We start from the raw sequence: 20824 nt of genomic DNA, 5'->3' as shown, positions 1-20824 counted from the left end.
TTTCCTCCTGAAGCCATCCAGGTCTCATACACACACAGGAAAAAAAACCAACCAAACAAACAAAAAAAAAAAACCACACACACACACCAAAAAAAAAAAACAACAAATCCAAGTCATTTGACCATAGTTTCACCCCCAAAATTGGAGATAATTTATTAAACTTTATCACTGACTGAAAAAAGTCACTAATGTCTCTTATAATAAGTTAATGTTCTTAACAGAAAAACCCCAAGCCGTGATTACTGCATTTGCTCAGACTTAATACATTTACTTTAACAGTATGGTACTCAGTACATTCCCCTTCACAGAAGGGAGTTTTCAACCACACCGCAAGCCTCAGAATCTTCCCCACTGCTCACCCAGACAAAATAAACTCCCAAGATGGCAACTTAGCAGTCTGGCATCCTGCTTATCTCCTCTGCGGGTCACAGCAAACACCAAACACCTTCACCACTAGCCATGGCCAAAGGGAGCTGCTGTAATAACAGCACAGCTTTGCACCCACAGCCCCGGGTGCTCTTCAGCTATGCTGCAGAGGCACAGGTCTCATCATAACTCCTCTCAAGGGGCTGACAAAGCAACCTGGGCAGCAGGAGACTCCTCCAACTCCCAGAGCACTGTGAGAACATGGGCAGGGCAGGTGTGACACCTGACAAAGTGATGAGATTGCACATGTGGGCGCAGCTCTCCCAGCACTTCCATGAGGGCATAATACAAAACCCTGCTTGCTTTGTGACATTGCACTCATCATTACTCCTTGATCCCATAGACAGTATTTGAGTGTCCCTCCCCCCTCCACAGCCACTCCTTGCACAGCACTTAAACCATCCTCCAACCCCTCAGCTGTCCTGGGGCTCAGTTCTTACCTTACCATACAGAACATACTCTCACTGTGTCTTTTGGCTTCTAAGTTATTAGTGCTCATGTGACGGGACAAACAATTCTAGAAACTCCCTGCAGCCAAAGCACCCACAATCCTGGACCAGGAGTGCAGCCTCCAGGGAGGCTCCCCAGATAACAGCATGTAAAAGCAGCACAGCTCCTCCTCCTCGAGACAGCCAATGCCTTTGAGAGCTCTGCAAGATTACCAAGTAGGACTCAGTATCCTAAATCCACCTATTCAGAATGTTTTGGGGGAAATCGTTGTAGCCATCTACCTTTTATGCCTGGTCCCACACCCCCCAGCCCTGCCACCAATAAGCACAAAGAAGTCAGCAAGCAAGATTCAGAATGAAAAAACCGGTGTGTGCCTGACCACACACACTCCCTGCTACCAACTCCTCTCCCCTCTCCAGCTGCAGGGAGGGCAACATCTCGCAGCCCTGAACAGCAGGTCCATCACATGCCTTGGAGGCAGTTGCAGCCTTCTGCAAGGGGGTGACAGACCCATGCTTGCAGCAGCTATCACGATGCTATGGAAGCACAGAGCTCTTTGGTCAGTAACAGCAGTCAAAGCCAGCAACATTACATCTCCAACCTGTAAAAACAAACTCACAAGCCAGACAGCTGCAAAAGTTGGCTCAGCCCACCCATCCACACGGCCAGAGAGAGAAACCAACAGGCTGTTTTGTTATTCAGCAACCTCTATCCTCCTCTTGCTTCCCCTCTTCATCCTCTTCTGTTTCTGTTTTGATCTGGGCCACCCCGAGCCGGTAGAGCGCATCACGGATCACCACCTCCCCCGGCTGGCAGCTCTGCACGATCTCCTGGATCTGCCTGTTGACGATTTCCCTGCTGGTGAGGAAGTCCATGAGGCGGTTGTAGAGGTAATAGTGCGTGGGGTTCTCGAAGGTGATGGGCCTTTGGCGCACGTTGCTGGTTTTGCTGTCGTTGATGGCGGCGATGATGGCGCCGTAGGGCTCCAGCTCACGGCACAGGGAGATGCAGTGGTGCCGAGCTGTGGGATCCCAGGGGCCGCTCTGCTCCGAGCCCGTGTGGACGATTCGGCGCGCAGAGGACTTGGTGATGGGGTGCTGAAGGGACTGCTCAGCCACCGTCATGTCTACGCTGTAGTGCTGGTCCAGCAGTTCAGGGCAGGACACGTACTGGGGGAAGAGACACATGCACACCAGGTAGAACAACAACTAACTTCCCCACAGATGAGAAGACAGAACTACTGGCAGGCTAAACTCCAGCACTAAGACCAGGACGGGGGAAGGCTAAATGATCCGGGCTTCCCCTACATGCCACAAAGATGGTATGTATGCTCCCTCCTCACTTGTATGCCCTCAGATAATCCCAAGGCACTAGGAACCATCTTCTCCCACTTCTCAAGGAATAGCAGTAGTCTGAAAGAAGTGAGCTGCTGTGTCAAAATAAGTGACGTGCTCCAAAGTTCATGATCTGAACTGTTACAATGCACTGCTAGCACAGCTCTTCCTTTTAGGCGTAACTAATAAAACACAATCCCCAGGCAATACCTAATAAATTCTGCTATGCTTAGGAGTGATGCAGGAGGGATTTAGGCAAAGCTTAAATCAGGAGATACTTAACAGGTCAAAATCACCCCTGGCAGCGTTCAAGACCAGGCTGGATGGGGCTGTGAGTAACCTGGCCTAGTGGAAAGGGACCCTACCTGTTGCAGGGAGGTGAACCGGATGAGCTTTAAGGACCCTTCCAACCCAAACCATTCTGTGATTCTACAGAATTATTTTGAGCCACAATGCAGGTTACATATGGGGGTGGGGTTGTAATTTTCATCTCCCTTGCAACTTTTCCATACTGGACTGGCACAACAGAGAGCAAAGACATAACTAACCGTTGGAGGCTCCATAGGGTCAGAGAAGCAGCCCTGGTTCTTCCCCCACATCTGGGAAGTCAGGCCAGGCCAGCAGAGGTCTGCACATAGTGCCACTGAAGAGGCAGTATCAACAACATATACCGGAGGCCAGTGACATGAGGATACCAACAAGTCCACGTGATCCCGAGCATTTTCTCCTCTTACTATGTACTTTGAGCCACACACAACCTAGGAAAAAAAGGATTAACATCAGCAGCACAGTAAAACTGAAAACTTACAGAAATAAAATCTAGTCTTAAAAAAAGTCAGCTTCCTTTAAGATGTTCCAGACTATACAGTAACCAGACAGCTACTTTCTCTAAAGATGCTCTGTTTCCTCCTCATAAATATTCACCTTGTCTTGGGGAATTTTCCAAGCCCCCAGAAACATGTTTCATTCCTAAGGCTCAGAGAAGTCCATTCCATTGCTTCTATTCAATAAGGAAGTTCCATGCTGTTAAATCAAATAATGAATAGCCAAGGACGGAAAAAAAAACATCCTGGCTCCAGTTGTCCTTACCTGATGTGGACATACTTTGTAGATTTTCCCTCCTGTGTGATGAGCAGAAGGTGGTGTAATGCTTGTCCCATTCTGTACAAACTCATAGAGAGCCAGGAGGGAGTAGCAGAGCTCGTCCTAGAAAAGACAGGCCCAGAGAAAGTGACTAAAATTAACAGTCTCTGTGAGGCTGCAAGCAATTACACAATGCTGAGCTGGTGACAAGGTAATTACAGGCCTCCTTTCTTCTAGCCCACAAAGGTTCAATTTATTTCACCATGTGTAAATTATCCTATAACCTGCTGTCACCCACCCATGCCCTTAGTGCAGTCAGATGAGAAATTAATTGTCTAGGATGGCAAGAGTGGATGAGGGAAAGACAGCGAAGAACAGCTCCCCTCCTGCAGGCTTGTATGTGGGCAAACAAGCCATTACCTTTGTCTGTGATGTTTCCCAGGGGATGCCACACTGGGTCAGAAACCTCTGCAGCTCTTCATCACTGTAAGAGTTTATCAGCTCAGGCCTGAAGACCTCTTCCTGAAGGAGCCTCACCAAGGCACTCCCATTACCTGCAAAGGCAGGAAACAAGTCTTGGCACTCATTCTCAGGAAGGGAACTTACTAAAATAACTTCTTATGAAGACTACAGAAGCAGACTGCACAACCCACAGCCAGCAAGAGAAAGCTGTGAACAGTCCTACTTGCAAAGCACATCACAGCCCACACTTGTCTTGAGCCCTTCACTGCTGAGGTCACCAGACTGAGCCCAGCATAGCTGAAGACTCCATAAACACTTATCTATTATGTCATTTGCAGCCTTTAAATTACTGATGTGAGGATAACCAAATGAAAAAGAGCAGAGATAAATGTCACTGCATGTCACTGTTTGGACTGAACAGCTCCTGGCTCAGCCTTCACATCTTTCTGGTTCTTTCTCTGGAGCTCCACTTCCATAAAATCCCACACAGCTCTTCTGTAGCCCAACTCTGAAGCAGCTGCAGCCCTGTCTGCAAAGCCAACTCACACACTTGTTAAGCTTGCAAAGCCAGTTTTCTTCTCAGAACTGAGATTATTCCTCTCTGTTTCTTGTTCCATGCAGTCAATATGTACTGAATGTTGACAACTCTGATCAAGATCAGCACACCACTCTCTTAGTTTTTTCTCGAGTTCTATAAAAACTTATTCACCCTTTAATAAGATTGCAACACTGAGATACCAAGCTCTACCTGTAACTTCCCACTCCAAGTATCAGCCTAACATGAAACAAACACCGACTGGAATTCGAGATGTGCATGCATCCCTCTGCAATCTCACTTAGGGTGCAATGCTCTCATGACCCCATGTATCAAATGCATCAGAGCCCACCAGTGCATCCAAACTTCACAGGAAAAGCCAAGCCTCAAACAGCAAAGTAGCCTGAGAACAGCTGAAATCACCCCAGTGGCCCTGTCTTTTCTCACCCCACGTAACTTTTAAAGCATCATGCAATCAGCAATTCTTAATGCTAAACATCACCAAGACTGAAGTCACCAACACATCAAGCACTCCCTTAATAAGCACAACCTGAGCCATTACCTGGCACTGGCTGTGCATGCAGGTTCTTATCCTTCTCTGTATTGATCACCACTGCTCCTCTCATCAGTGGAGGGAAGAAAGGAGCAACAATGGAGGCATCAAACTTTGTGATGGGGATGCTAGAAGGAAAAGCCACCTGCTCAATCACCTCCATCTCCATCGTGGACCAGAAGTCTTCTACATTCACTTCACTTGATGGCAAGTATTCTGGCCAAGTAAACTACAGAGAGAAAGAAACACTGGTTGAATAACCACAGTTCATTTGAGTTCTGTGTCAATCTCACTCACAGCATGAGGACTATCCAGGAGAGTGCTCAGCCCAAATATCACAAGATGCTTTCAGTCTCCTAAAGCGTCCCACAACCACACGGGGTGAGACTCAAAATTTGACATATTTAACATAAAAGCCAGACATGCCACCTTCTCCTACTAGGGCTTTTTCCCCCATTAGAGAAGACAGCACCTCAGGGAAACTTCAGGAAAAAAAGAATGTGGTCATGTCAAAGGAAGACCAGATTGAACAACTTCCATTCAAGGTTCCTACTGCCCAAGGCTGCTGTGGTCGAAGGATAAAGGATCTTGTTTTCCCTGAACTACACAGCAACACCTCTAAGAGGAAGCACAGGCTTTGCTGCTCCAGCCACATCCTTTTGTCAGGAATCATCAGAAAACCAGTCACAAAAGTCTTGTGTATTTATTGTGCATCATGAAGACCAGAATCAGCAAAAAATCATTATGATCTGCTTTGAACATGAACAGCTGTGGGAAAAACCTACCTCTATATTTTTCAGTGCTAGGACATTTTCCGTATTCCTCTGGGCTATTTCCACCTTGGGGGTTATGCCACAGATTCCACAGATCATATCATTGTAATCCCGGACCGTCAGGCATTCAAAAGCCCAGTAGCCATTGCACAGCAGTTCCTGGAGCTGACCCAGTTCATCAGGGCTCAGGCTTTTTTCTGAAAGAGAACAGTGCCAGCCTATTACAGTTTTCATATCCTGAAGCCAGCGGAGAGGTAGTAGGGCTCTCCTATGCAAGATAAAACCAAACCTGCCCTCTAGAGAATTGTTACAAAGAACTGCTCATAGAGGTACTGTTTGGTTTAGGAAGTGATTTAATAGAAACATACCACACTAAAATAGGTGAGGTTTGCCTTTTTATAACCTCACAATCATCATCAGGTCACAGATTGGTATGTTATGGTAAAAAGCAAGAAGGAAAACCCACCAGTTTGCTCCTGAACAGAGTCAAGGATATTGCCAACGGCTACTCTGGGATCCTCTCCAAGTTTAATGTGGTTTCGGATTGCAAACAGAAGATCCAAGCTCACTAACAATTTGTTACCCACATTGAAAAGCCCTGCAGTTAAAACAAGACAGTTATTGTCTGTAGGGTTCCAGCTCTTCCTCTAAAAGAAGTATATTCCTTACTGATACACAACACACTCACATTAGTAATTTAGAGGATAATGGAAACACAAACAGATGTCTGAAACGCAGAGTTCCCTGCTGAAATATCAGCTCCTTTCATAGACTTGTCTATTGATTTAAAAAGTTACAAGGAACAGCTGCCAATCCATCTCACTAGCCAATGCCATGAAACAGCACTCTCCTGAGATGTCTCTGACTGTGATCTCAGGGGTTGCCTTGCAGAACTCAACACTCACACAGAGACCCACACCAGTGCATCTTCCTCACCAGAACATTCATGAGATTTCACTCACAAACATAGATTTACTTGCAGAATAAGCAGAAGCAAATAAAAAATAACTCAAATTTAGTACACTGGGGAAGGGAACAAGCTTCCTGGACAACGCCTTGATACAATCCCAAGATTTCCAAAGGGTTCAGACTGTAGTCATGCTGTATGCTCACATCTTTCCTACCTGTGTAAATGTCAGTGAAGCTATGGAGGGCCAGACACTGCAGGTTCAAGCACACTTTGACCTGAGCTGTAACCACCTGTAACTGATTGGCTGTCAGCAGCCAGCACTCCTGAGGACCAGCAAGGGAACTGCAACACACAACAAAAACAACAACAAAAAAACACTCCTGAGTGAAGCCAATGCATTGTTTAGTCCAGGCCTGCAGTAACTGTAGACATTCTAGTTGACATAAATTCATCATTATGTAAATCTAAGACAACTCACCTCATTGTATCACACCAAGAAAAGAAAGATTACATTTTAAAATAGATTTTCCAGGCAGAGTCAGGTCACTGCTTACATTCTCTTAAACGGCACCAGCTCCAGCTCCATACACTGGGCACCTGTTACTGGAGAGGTGGAGAAAACCTATGGCCCCAGCTGCCCTGGGAGAAGTGTCCACCATTGCTGTAGTGATCAGTAACACATTCCCCCCAACAGCCTGTCCCTGCACACAGGGATTCAGAAAGGTCTGCTCCTCTACTGTAACTGCAAAGGGGAAAGTTCAGACAGGAGAGTGCCAGTAGCTGAAATACTGCTGTCCACCTGAGAAAACAGGAATCACAGCCAAAGTCACTTCCTTCCCACTGGCAGGGCCTCAATTAGAGCCTGTGCAGGTACATGACAGAGTCCCACACACAGAGCACTGCAATGCAGGCAGGCACACACAAGGATTCACGATGCACAGACTGGTAAGTCCCAAGGTAAGGGACAGGGTGTGAGACTGCTCTGTTCTGAAAAAAATACAGAACATAAAAAGAATCTCTTCTGGAGACACCTCAATTGGTCCCAGCCTGACCAAATCCATCATTTGTATCAAGAATTTTTTGTAGAAGAAAGAAACACAATGTTAACCTTTCCAGCACTTTGCTGTACGAAAAATTTTAGGTCACATTTTCAGAAACAGGAGGATGTCTGGCAGCCTCAGGGAGGAGATACCCTACAGGCTTTCATACAGATCTAGTTAAGGCAGTCTAGACTGTGTACTAAAACTTTTATTCAGGTTTCAATTTGGATATTTGCTCCAAAAAAGTATTCACTCAAGCACACACTAAGAAATGAAGGAATGAAAATATCATAAGCAAAAAGATCCACACAGGAAATATTCAGACCAGCGAGAGAGAGAGAAAGGAAATCTCACAGTGCACATCTGTAAACACACTAGTTTTTTCTCTCTCAGCCTCAAAGCATCAGAATGGAAAACAATAAGGGGATGACTAATGAAAACACTCTGTTTCAATAAGAAAAAAGTTACATCTAGACTTTGCAGTCACTCTTTGATCCTGCTAAACCCTTTCCACACACTTTTAGCTTATTCAATGTCACTTTCACCAGCTTCACTACCAGGGGCTGAAGCAAATATTTCAGGCAGGCTCAGGACAAGAAAATCAGCATGAGTTTGAAAGACCCAAAATCCAAAGCAGAATCTTACTTCTGTCCCCCTTTGAATAAGGGGCTGTTACAGAGGATGCACTGCACACACGGAGACTCGTAGTAGCTGGACCAGGAGGTCTGTTCAATGGTCACTGTCTCCTCACTCACGTTGGACAGGATGACCCGGGAGCTGTTGAGCTCATGGATGAGGGTGAAGATCTCTGCCAGCTCCGACTCGCTCTCGGGGATCTGCATCACCTTGCGCAGCAGCTGCAGCGTGGACTGACGCTGGATTTCCTTCTGGGATGGCGTTAGGGGCTCGCTGGTGTTCAGCACGTCTGACTGACCTGGACTGACCTCCTAGAAAGCAACATATCCAACTAGGCAAGCATGGGGATGAAACATTAAGCCCAAAGAAGTCACAAAATGCAGCAGAAACGCAGTAACCTTTGCACTCAGTAAACTTGACTTCTACTCTACTGCTGAATCATTGACTCCACACAGGACCTTCAAGCCCAAATTGCTTTAACAAAATCAGTTCCCAGCCCTTCAGAAACTCCTTCACTGCCAGATCATCACGGATTAGCCATTAAACTGTTAAGAGCAGGGACGGGGGATCCAGAAGGTGAGGATGACCACCAACAGGTATATAAACACTTCAATAACCCTCATCACTAGAGCCCCCATCACTGTCTTTCTACACAGGTTATCAGGAACAGGTTCAGGGCAGCCTGTACAGCTCTCCAGAAAGTGGAGGAACCAAGTGCTATATAGAGAACTGGGGGCTGTGATACACAAAACACACTAATCAATAACAATTGATCAGCTACAGTCTGCCCTTCTCCAACACACACATACCATCACAACAAAATGGACAAACACAGGCGAACCAAACTACAGCTTGTCCCAGGAGAACAGAGAGAACATAAACAGGCTGATCTGTTTAACCCCTGAAACTCTTCTGTCAACATTTCAACCTGGTTTTCTGACTGGTCTAGCAAAGAGATATATGATCAGTCAAAAGCCCAGTGATCAGTCTCAAAAGAGACAACAATGAACTCTGAGACAGGAATGTTAAACACATCTACAACCAGAAAAAAAGAAAAAAACTAAATGAGGAAGAGAAAAGCCACATGCCTCTCAGAATGCAAGCTGAGCTAAGCATACTGCTGTTCCTTACACAGCTGTTTGTGAGTTTCACACAGGCCATCTCAGTTTGTGTTTTTAAAAGAAAAAACAATACCACTAAACACAGTTATGTTCTTCAAAATAAAAAAAAGGCAAGTGGATGAGTCTACTACACAGACTAAAATCCTGTCTATTTGCTGAGTAGACATTTCAGCTAAGAGCAGGAAAGCTCATTTTTTCTTTTATTGTTTTAAAAACATGACAATTCAGTATGAGAAAAGCTAACCTTTGAGACTGCAAGGGCAAAAAAAAAAACAAAAAAACCCAGAATTAATTACATCCACACAGAACAGCAGACAACTGAAAACATATTTATACATCAGAAAAAAAACCCTACATCCAGAAATAAATTCAGGTTGGAAGTAAAAGTTGCTCTACAAACCCTTAAAAACAGGAGGCTCTAACACAAGATGTATTGACTTAACTGACACTAGCCCCAAACTGCTCACAAAGCAGACCATACTTGGGAGTTTCTTGAAGTTCAACAAAGCTGACACAGCAATTCTGTGACTTCAGGGTTGATTTTCCCAATACGTACTGACACAACAGAAGAACTCTTAAGTAGAGGAGACACCCAGTGGTAGCACCGGGTATGTTCAGACTCACTCAGCCTGAAGAACACTGCTGTTCAACAATCATCACGGATATTTTAAATAGGAACCACTCTACCAGAAAAGTTCATCATAACGGAAAAAAAACAAAAAAACCAAACCACGTTTCCACAGGAACTTGCAAACTAAATTTCTCTGCCTAGCTCACAACAGACGTGATAAAACACACTAGCTTGAACCTTACCAGTGATTTTGCTGTTTTCTCAGTCCTGTCTTTGGCAAGGTTGTATCCACAGCTTGGGCAGACGCGTGGTTTGTGCCTGTTTGTGTACACATAACTGCAGGAGGGGTTCTTGCATTTCCCTCTGCCACGTGATGTTGCTAATCCCAAATCCTGAATGACATAAAAGAGACATTTGCCAGCCTCAACTTTTAATAGCTTGACTTCATGATCTTAAAGGTCTTTTCCAGCCTGAATGACTATGATTCTAAGCCAACAAGATTCTAAGCCAACAAGATTCTAACAGAGTTTATTTTATCTTTTATCTCCACTTTATAACATCTTGTTTAAACATCAATAGCAAGCCCTGTCACTTTGCACAGAATCCTTTAAGTGGCACTTAAACATTCTGGGGCCAGTTCTTCAGACCAGAAGCACATTAAATTCATTCAGAAACCCCTGATCCTCCCTGCTGAACTTAAGGAGGGGATGGAGATTATGCATGGGGATGAGTTAAAATCCATCTCTTAACAAGGCCCCAAACATAACTGCAAAACATAGCACAGTCATCCTGGCCTAGGTCTAGAGATGACATAAAGTACAGATTATTTCATGTTAAAAATTAGATGTATTTGCACAAGTCAGTAGAACAGAAGTCCCAGAATATTCTCATACCAGAGAGGACACTCCCTGTGGCAGAAGTCACACTATTTGAAAAATTCTCACCAAAGTTACAGTGCAACTGTACTTGTAGGAAGGGAACATGTCTGGTTTGACCTCCACAATTTTAAACTCAGATGCCCTGCTTGTCACAGAACTGTGGATCTAGAGATTGAAAGCAGAAAAAACAACAACCATCAGATATCTACTAATAAATACATACATGCATCAATAATCAGTATCTATTAGCATTCCTGCCCCCAAGAGATTAATTAATGTTCACTTAACATCCATAATACCATAAGACACTATTTTGCATGTGAAAGCATTACAGTTCACAGATTCATTTCAGCACCTTGGCATATTCAGTCATACTTTACAAGTGAAAAGTTCAGTATTCAGTATTGCATGCCAGATTATCAAAGCACCAGCGGATCCCTAAAGCATGTTCTGAAAGTAGCTGCGAGGTTCCCAAAGTAACCAACAGCAGGATTGTCCAACAGCATCTCTCAGCTCAGTTCCCATATTCAGCCACCAAGCAGTCATTCTGCTACCCAATCATATAACTAAAAACAGCCAGTCACAGATCTCATAATCATAAGGCTGCTACAGTTTTTGTTCCATTTCTCACTCAGGTAGTATCACTCATCTGGGAGAAAAAAGACAACATGAAAAAACCAAACCAAAACCACAAATAAAACCCTCCTCCCCAAAAAAATCCAGGAAAAAAACTTGGATTTGAAGAACAACCTTTTGCTCCACAGCCGTTGGTGGCTGCAGAACTGACTGGCCCAACTGTTTCAGTGTACTGGGCTTCAAGCCTGATGTTCTCACAGGGGAATGCTTATCTAGGAGGAAAGAGATGCATCAGGTTAAATGTGAGAAAAGAGGTTCTGTTTCTTTCTGACACATCCTTGATAAATGCCACTATAGTCATGTGATATCTTTCCTCTGAGATTAAAATAACCCAAGCAGGTGTTTCACGGCCCATTTACTGCACTCAGGCAGAGACAAACTGTTTTTTTCCTAGCACTGGTAACCATCTCCCTTGAAACCTATCTTCTTATTGGCAAACACCACTTCAGCATGGTGAGGAAAGGCAACAGCTCCCAAAGCACACAGAGAATGCTCCTTTTACCAGTACTTGCAAAGGCCTGCCTGCTGCTCGGCTGCTCCGTGTTGGCTTCTCTCCCCACGCTGGCTGGAGCAGGCAGAATGGCTCGCATGGGTCTGGCTGCAGCCAGCAAGGAGGGCTTGGGTCTTGGTTTACTCTTTACTTCTTGTCCCTTGTGCGTAGCAGCTGTTGCATCAGTTCTGGAAAACAAGAACTACAAGTGGAAAAATATTCCATCGATTTCCCCTCAGCTTCAGCCTTCCTCCTTTCCCTGAATTGTGCTTTGTTAGCACACTAATCAGAGCTGTTGCAATAGAGAGTGCTAAGGCTGGATCTGCCCTGTGACTACAACCTGTCACTTAAAAAAGAAATAGTTCTGATGGACAAAGACTCAAAGGAACAATCCTGAACTGGCACAAAACAGATAGTAAACACAAGAAGTCTTAAAGGAAGCACTGCCAACAGCCTTCAACTTCTTGGACTAGTCCCATGAGCACACAATAGACATAATATGCTCACATAACACATGGAAAACTGACTCACCCCACCATTGGTTTTTTCACAGAGGCATTTGGACTCAACACCTCAGAAGACGTCGACATCCCCAGCCCTACGCTTCCTTTCTCTGCCTGCTCCGAAGAAGTGTCTGCTTGCCGCTGGCTCTCTTGGCCCAGCACCACTCCAACAGCACTCCTCCTGTCTTCAGCAAGCATGTTATTTGGGAGAAAGTGGTCCTCAGAGATGATCACTTCCTCCCACTCCATGTCAGGCATCTGCCCTCCGACAGGCACAGCATTCAGCAGCTGGCTGACAGCTTCAGAGCTCTCCAAGGCGGACTTGGAGGAGCTCTCACTAATGGCCGTGGGTTCTGTGAGGGCTGACTGCTGACTTCTTTTAGCTGCTGGAGTTTTAAGAGAGGTGCCTGAATTTGGCTCAGATTTGCTTTTTGGTTGCTTTTCCTGGAAACAAGGAGAGAGTCACATTTCAGAGCTTTCAGCTTTCACAGATAAGCAAGTCCCTTGCACATATGCCACATTTTCCATGGCCTATTTAATGCTGGATCAAAACAGCAAAATCCTAAGTGTTTAAGCAGTGAATTGTATGGGAGTAGACAGACAGCATCTCCCACAACAGCAAAGGTCCTGCTAACATTGCATCTGGCCTCCTGCCCCTTCATGTATTATTTTTAGACACTGATTACATTGAAGAATCAGTCTCTCTTAAACTCCCTTAAATATCACCATTAGCATCAACACCACAAAGTCACCCACCACCCTCTGTAGCAAGGACCCACCTCCTACGCTCCTCTTTCATGGCTTCAGCTCTCTGATGCTGACTGTTCTTCCACATTACTGAGCAAAGGGAGTTAGGACAGAGAATTGGTATCTTTTGGATACATGCTTTCAGAAAAGCGAGCATGTGAGCCAACCAGAAAACAGGATTACTCAAGAAGATTTTTGACTTTAAGAAAAATGTTACTTCCAAAGACTATGGCTACAGAAATCGTTGTACCAGAGTCAAAGGTACAATGAACACTGAATTGGAATATGGAAAAATGTATCAGAAATGGAATCCAACAGATCAGAATAAGTCTGAAATACAAAAAGGAAAACTCCCTCTGAAACCTTTCCGTTCTAACCAGGGTAAGACTGAACAGCAGCAGACATGCTATGTTCAGGCAGAATCCAGAAATACTTTTTGCATTCAGCCATTTCTCTACCTCAGCAAGTTTACCAAACAAAAGTGAATATGTCACCATCACTGTTTGTACTCTACCACACAGGAAGCTCAGCCTTCAGCTCAGACACTACAGAGTTTGCAAGCTGATCGAAAGAGTTCTCATCCCTGAATGTTTAATAGATCCAGACACAAAACAAAGGAGCTTCAGAACAAATCCACACAAAGCCACTGAATGTCAATGACAATTTTCACAATGAGAACATCCTTTAAATTGTGCCTGAGGAGTCCTGTTTCAGACAGAAATGCACATCTGTTCAAAGCTGACTAATTACCAGGATAGCGACAAGGTTTAAGATCAAGTGTGTTTTTCTGTACACAGCTAGTAGAGATGCCAGTAACTTAAGCAGAATAGGCATCATGTGGAGAAAGACTTTTCCACTCAGACAACCTTCACAACTCTCCCAACACCTGGAAATTTCCTTTCACTCAGAGGTCAGAACATCATGATCAGACACATGGCCATGAGACAACAATACCCAACAGCACTTCAGCTTACATTAGACTAACTTTATTAACAAGTTCCTAAAGGATTATACACCTCCTAAAGTTGAGAGTTGCTCCTCCTCTCTGTTAAAAAAACAATGTTGAAAGACCACAGAAAACTAAATTTGTAGAATTTCAAATGCCGATATTAATTACCACAAAACAACATCCTGAGCTTAGCTGGAACGGTAGCAGGAAGAACAGGCAATGCCTTCCAGTCACAGGAACTGTGCAGGCAGAGGGCCAGAAAAATGTGTATCCTCACAATGAGAGAGTTAGCAAATGCAGCTCCATCTATTTGAACAGATACAAGTAGCATTTTTACCCAAGGTGAGGCGATTTCAGGTCTCACCTTGGCCAAGTGTCCTCTGCAATGGTGACTTGCTCCAGCACACAACTACACAAGTACAGGGATCATTTCTGGTGTATCTGACCTCCTGTGCTAGATCTACAAGTCTAGAAATATCACAAAAACAGCGCTTTTTTGTCTCAAAGTCAGGAAAGGAAAGACAAATTTACCTTTGGGATCCATTTCCCTCCCAGGAAGTTTCCACATGTTGGGCACTTTGGTGGCTTATGCCTGGTGACATAAGTGAAGGAACAGCCAGGATTGGTGCAATTTCCATGTCCCCTGCGAGTATAGGTGGTTGTCTAAAACAAGAATTTTCAAGAATTTGTCTACAGACCCAAAAACCACAAAGCTGTGCTGATCACTTCCTTTTTCCTCATAAGCATTTTACAAATGTTATTTGGCAGGTCACCAGCCTTCCACTATTATTCATTTTACTGAACAAACATCACACAGCTGAGTCAGGGTGAGACAGCACCATAACTACTGCAAGTCTAAATGCTCAGTCTCTGGCATTAACAGAATCTAGATCAACCTGCAGAGCAGAGATTAACAATGCACATAACCTCCTGGAGAAGCTAATATTGCAATTAGTGATTTCACAATTCTTCTTGAACATGAAAAAGTCATAGTAAGATGACATTAAAATGCTTCTAACAGCAATCCACAGTAAGACAAGATGTGATTTAATGCTCATGACAACACAGCAAAAAGCAATGAAGACAAGCACTCATGATGCAGTTTTATCAGCAATTTGTTGCTGTATGGGATGGTCAAGTGTGCCCTGGTCCTTCACTGTAACTTGCTATGAACTACTGAAACACAAGCAGCATCACCAGGCACTATTTATACAAATAACTAAAGTAGAACCTGTCACCTTTGTCAGGACAACTGCATAAACACATTTCAGTTTTTGTCAGCACAGCACTTCCCAATATCCTGCTCTCAACACCTCCCAGGGAGCTGTTGTACTGTAACCCCCCTAACTAGGTACAGATTTTTTCTAGAAATGCAAGTGCTGCTGTCAAAAAAATGAGTCCTGAGATCCTTCTCAGGAACAAAAACCATTCTGCCCGAGACAACTGGAAGAGCATTACACTATGCACCACTATAAATGTCAGCAGTGTTCCACCAGCTGGAAGCATAGAGAACCTGGAAAACAGGATTTGATGCTAGCTTATATAACAGAAGGAGCTGCAGTACTGACTGTACAGTGAACTCCCAAAATGGCTACAAAAACACAAGTGTCTGAAGTGGTTAATTAGCAAATTAATACTATTCTTCCTCATGCAAGAGGCTACACAACCTTTTATATGGCTTCTCAAAATCTCAGATTATTGCTCCCCTTCTGCCACACAACCGAAGCAATAGCTTTGGGGTTAGTTTTCCTGTCAAAAGAGCAGATCCTTGCCCTTAAAGGATAAGATGCTGGCTTTTTATGAAGCCAAATATGCATCCAAGTAGTGGATGTAGATGGCTACACAGAAACTGCTGTTGGCCAGATGTGTTGTGATAGCTTTATCTACTCCATCTGCTTCCAATAATTCCCTGAGTAGGAAGGCAGAAGAAATGTAACACAAAGGAGAAATGTAGAAATGTAACCCTCTTAGCCTATGCAAGACATAAGGCAAGGGACAAGAAATACATCAGCTGATACGGCAACTCCAAATTGGGTTATGTTTAAAAACTGAACCATGAGCAAAATCCCTGCCACTCTAACATCTTTAAGACCAATCTACAACATCCAAACTTTAACATACTATACAACGCTCTGAAATTCTTACCAATTTAATTGATGCTGGGTTCTCCACAACAGAATGAGCTGGCAAAGGTAACATGATAAACTGTGTTGCAGGTGTGGAGGAGCTACTCTCTTCAGTATCCTAAAATGAAGTCAAAGGGAAAACACATGCAGAAAACAAGAGACATGGTGACCCATATCCCTCCCTCTCATGAACATTAATGTGTCCTAAGGACTGATGAGACCAGAATACAGGACAGAGCAACAACCATATCAAAAGCAATGGCCTTACCAGATGTACCCTGGAAACTACCAAACTCCTCACACTTTGAAACTGAAAACAGAGTATCCAACTCTTTACAGACTAAGGTTTTCTATTACTGATCCCTAAAATCTCAGCTTAAAAGGACTCCCTTCTACCTCTCTGCAACCAGGAAACAGCTATCAACAGTACAGCAGTAGCATTTTTTCTCACCAAAATCTTGCAGTGTAACTGCAGAACCTAATTACTTGCACTGCAATACCCCAAGTATTGTTATAACAAACAATTAAAAGAACTCAGTTATGTTAAGGTACAATTGATACCAGCATATGGCTGAGTCAATCTGCAAACAGAGACAACTTAGTCAGGGAATTACTATTGTAATATTGATTACAAAAGTTTCTGTTTCTCTAAGCACTGAGCATCAGCAAGTTGGGCAGAGGATCTCCTACACCCACGGAAGATCTCAAGTAAAATGGGGGAAACAACACTCAAGATGTTTCAGGTGAGATCTGGCAGGGGTCTGAGTGTCACTGGAAAAACTTACCCTCCCAGTCACCACAGTTACCACAGACATCCCATCAGGCACCTGGGGACGGGCCACAGCAACGCTCCCGTTGGAGATGTCTGTGGAGCTGCTAACCAGAGTCTCCTCAATAACCACTCGGGCTGTCTGGTACGCCTGTCCTTCTATTTCCAAAGAAGCCTCATCCAAGAGGATATCTCCAGCCACTTTCTCTGTCACAGGCCCAACATAACGAGAGAGAACGTCGGAGGCAACTGCTTCTTCTGCAGCCTCAGGCTGGGCAAACGTTGCTGTGTCCTCTGCCAGCCCCTCGATGGCAATGCACTGCTCTGAGACACCAGCCTGGCCCGAGTCCACGGAAAGGATGTTCTGCATGGTGTCACGGGACACACTGGTGACATTCCTGGGAGCCACCAAGCCTTCAGATGCTGCTGGGCTCTGTGTAACACATAGCTCCAGAGCCTGCCTGCTCCTGTCTTCTTGAAGAGTGGTTTTGGGAATAATTATATAATCGGAGCGAGGAAGAATCTTACGAAAGCCTGGAATGTCAGGGACTACTGCAGTTCGAGTGGGTGCCTTGGAGTTCTGTGGGTAAAACCAGAGGATGGAATAAATGAATATGAGAAAAGGAAGAGATTCAGTTCTCAATCCTGCTGTTTTAGTGCCTAAGGTAAAAACGGTATCCTGAAGGAGTTTGCTGGAAATTTCTCCACAGAAAAGAGCCTGCAGAACCCCTCTCAGTCCTGGTATTATCACCCACTTTACCAACACTCACTCTGATGAAAGGACACAAAAAAATAAATGCTGTGAGCAGGTACCAGATATATCCATCTCAGATTACAAAATATCCTCCCTCAATTGAACTGAAGGCAAAAGCAAAAGGTAATGGCCTCAGACCACTTCTTTAAAGGCTGCCCTGAGCAAGGATACAAACTGGAACCTGCAGTTAAACAACTCTCCCACACAGGGCTGTGTAAGCAGATAACTGCCTCTCTCTTCAGCAGCTAAACAACTTCCACAAAGACAACTTACCGGGTCCAATCCCTCTTTCTCCAACTTGGCTTTCTCCAAGTAGTAGCTCTTTTCAGCCACACTGAGCAACCTCCAGCTCTCACTGATCTTTTTGTTGATTTCAGATTGAGGGAGGTGTGGAAGCTCTTGCTGTACTTTCAAGTAAATATCATAATAGTAGAGAAGATAAGCAGATCTGAAATACAACCAGAAATTTAAATGTTAAGGTCATTCTACATAAATTCCTTGGGGAAAAATAAATCCACAAGGTTTAGGTTTGTCTCAAAGTCATGCAACAAGCAAGTTACATTTAATTTTATATGTAAATGCATTTTTAACCAAATGAAAACTCTCCCTCTGAAGAGAACCTCTGAAGAAAAAAAAGAGAAGCTCTGAGGAACAGCCTAAGGCAAACTATTCCGAGGTAGGCAAACTCTAAACTGAGCAACAGTGGCACCTGTAAAGAATGTCTGAGCAGGACCAAAGTGTCATGGTATTTCATATACAATATTTTACACTATGAAGTGTTCCAAGTGCACTGCTAAGCCCACTCATGTCAGAAACAAGGAAAACTGCTCTCACACCCTACAAAGGAACTAAATGAAGGCAGAAAGAACTTACCGAGGCTTCTTGGCTTTTTCTCCATGATCACCAGTACTTTTATGTTTCTTCTTCTTCTTGGATGGCACTGGTGACATGTAAGTGTAAGTGCTCTCTATCTCCTCCATCACCACAGTTACCTCAGTGCCATCATAGGGAGCCTCCATGGCTAAAACACATATTCTGTGTTATTCTCTTGCCAAGTTATACATTTCTCCTGACAAATAGCACTTTTAATCACTTTAGTAAACTAACAGCACTGTTGCTATCTAAGTTTGACTTTAATTAAATCAAGATAACTATGTGTTCTCTATTTATCTACTTTTAGAAGGAAACTTCTGCATCTATAACCTCAATAACATCATAACATCAGTTCAGTGCAGATCCACTGCATCTGCATTTCCAGAGCTGCAACTCCACAGGAAACTCTCAGGTACCTTTGGTGACCCAGAGAGAACCATACACTCAGCCAACAGCTGTCTGGCTACAAGGTGTCATATCACGGCCACACTACAAAATCACGGCCAGAGGCTGAACAAGCAAGAAGTCTCACAATCCCAGCTCTCCGGGGCTCCTCGCTTGACAGCGATGACGGACGGCTCCAGGCCGCGGGGCGCTGGGAGGCGGGGAGGACACAGGAGAGAAAGGGAGCAGCACCTACGCCAGGTACGGCCCCGGCATGGCCCGTACCTCGGGCCCGCGCAGCCGGTGATCTCGGGCGAACCTCAGGCCATTATCCCGAGCCCCGTCTCCTCCACACCGCCCGAGGCCAAGCGGAGCGGCGCGGCTCCCTCCAGTCTTCTCAAATATTTCCGCGGCCCCCTCCCAGGCGTCCCCACTCACCGGACAGCTCCGCGGCCGTGCGGGCGAACAGGCGGCGAGCTGCGGTCACGTCCCCGCCGGGGCGCGGCGGCGTGGAGGAGGCAGCGTCGGGGCCACGGGCCGGCCGCGCAGGGGGGACCGTACGTGAAGGCGGTGAGGGGTGGGCGGGCTGAGCGGGGCGGGCCGCCCCGGCATGCTGGGCCGGCTGCGGGCCGGGCCCGGGCGGAGCGGGGCTGCACCGGAGCCTCCGCGCCGGGGCCTCCGCCGGAAGTGAGCGCGGCGACGGCATCCGGGGCATGGCGGGGTGGGACGGCGGCCGGGAGGGGTCACTCTTCTGCGCGTGCGCGGCGAAAGGACGGCGGGCGTGTGCCCTATTCCCGCCATTTCTCATGAGGGCGGGCGCGCGCGAGAGCGGGATGGGACAGGGTAGGGGCGGCGAGGCGCAATTAGCGCTTAATTAGCGCTTAGTTAGCAAAGGGCGTGGGCCGCGGCAGCGGGATTGCGTTTTGCAGGAACAGCATCGAGCTCTTACCGTCATCAGTGCTCTGCGCCGTTTTCACGCTTTTTCCTTCCTGCGCTCGTTGGAGCAGCGGTCCAAGCCTGGCCCTTCCCCTCGTGAGTGCGGCACCGCCGGGGCAAAGCACTGCTCCGAGCTCCGGTGATGTCGTCCCAGCAATCACAGGATCATTTAGTTTGGAGTAGACCTCTGAGATCATGGAATCCAGCCTATAACCCAATACCACCACCATGTCAAACAGACCGTGCGTGCCATGTCCAGTAAAAAGCTCTGGGAACGGTGTCTCCACCTCCTTGAGCGCACCATTCCAATGTCTAATCACCGTTTTTGTGGAAAAAAAATTTGTTCAACGAGGATTACTAGGGGGATGTGAATCAGAATATAGTACTCATACCGGTAAAGAAGCCACATACTAATGAACACAAGCTAGTACAAGATGTCAGAGCTATTAATGAAATAGTTTTCTAGGGAAATCAAAAGCAGCAGAATCAGTAAGAATACAACTGAAACCTGACTGGTTAGGCAGAAACAATATATTTAAAAATTAGAAGCTAGAAAAGGGTTTAAATATTTAACTGGAAAATTTGTGAAGAAATTCATCTTGTTATTCAACCTGAACCTCCCCAGGACAGCTTAAGACTAAGTCCTCTCGTTGTGTTGCTAGTTATGTCACTGCAATACATGTATATGTATTTTTAAAAGAAATTAGGAAAGTAAATCAATTAATTAGGAACATTACATCATTTCCAACAGTTACCTGGGAACAGAGGCTGACCCCCACCTGGCTTCACCCTCCAAGTGTCAGAGACTTGCAGACATAAGGTCACCCCCAAGCCTCTTTTTCTCTGGGCTACACACACGCAGCTCCCTCAGTTGCTCCTCATAGG

The 20824-nt window shown here is 45.2% G+C and overlaps 1 protein-coding gene across 1 annotated transcript; it reads right to left on the bottom strand.

Moving 5' to 3' along the window:
* Positions 1-116: 116 nt before the first annotated feature.
* HMGXB3 (HMG-box containing 3) lies at positions 117-19536 on the bottom strand. The gene is made up of 20 exons (XM_062502548.1): positions 19442-19536; positions 18620-18767; positions 18020-18194; positions 17009-17572; positions 16243-16341; positions 14629-14760; positions 12430-12845; positions 11911-12086; positions 11523-11620; positions 10839-10937; positions 10137-10286; positions 8212-8513; positions 6741-6868; positions 6083-6214; positions 5629-5813; positions 4853-5072; positions 3714-3847; positions 3300-3416; positions 2759-2968; positions 117-2045 (listed from the first exon to the last, which is right to left on the bottom strand). The coding sequence occupies exons 2-20, from the start codon at positions 18763-18765 to the stop codon at positions 1575-1577; spliced, it is 3954 nt and encodes a 1317-aa protein (XP_062358532.1). The 5' UTR covers positions 18766-18767; positions 19442-19536; the 3' UTR covers positions 117-1574.
* Between the last annotated feature and the right edge of the window lie 1288 nt (positions 19537-20824).

This window comes from Cinclus cinclus, chromosome 14 (assembly GCF_963662255.1).
Source record: "Cinclus cinclus chromosome 14, bCinCin1.1, whole genome shotgun sequence".
NCBI classification, from domain to species: domain Eukaryota; kingdom Metazoa; phylum Chordata; class Aves; order Passeriformes; family Cinclidae; genus Cinclus; species Cinclus cinclus.
The sequence above is the reverse complement of the archived record's forward strand: the minus strand, read 5'-3'. Positions and strand labels throughout refer to the sequence as shown.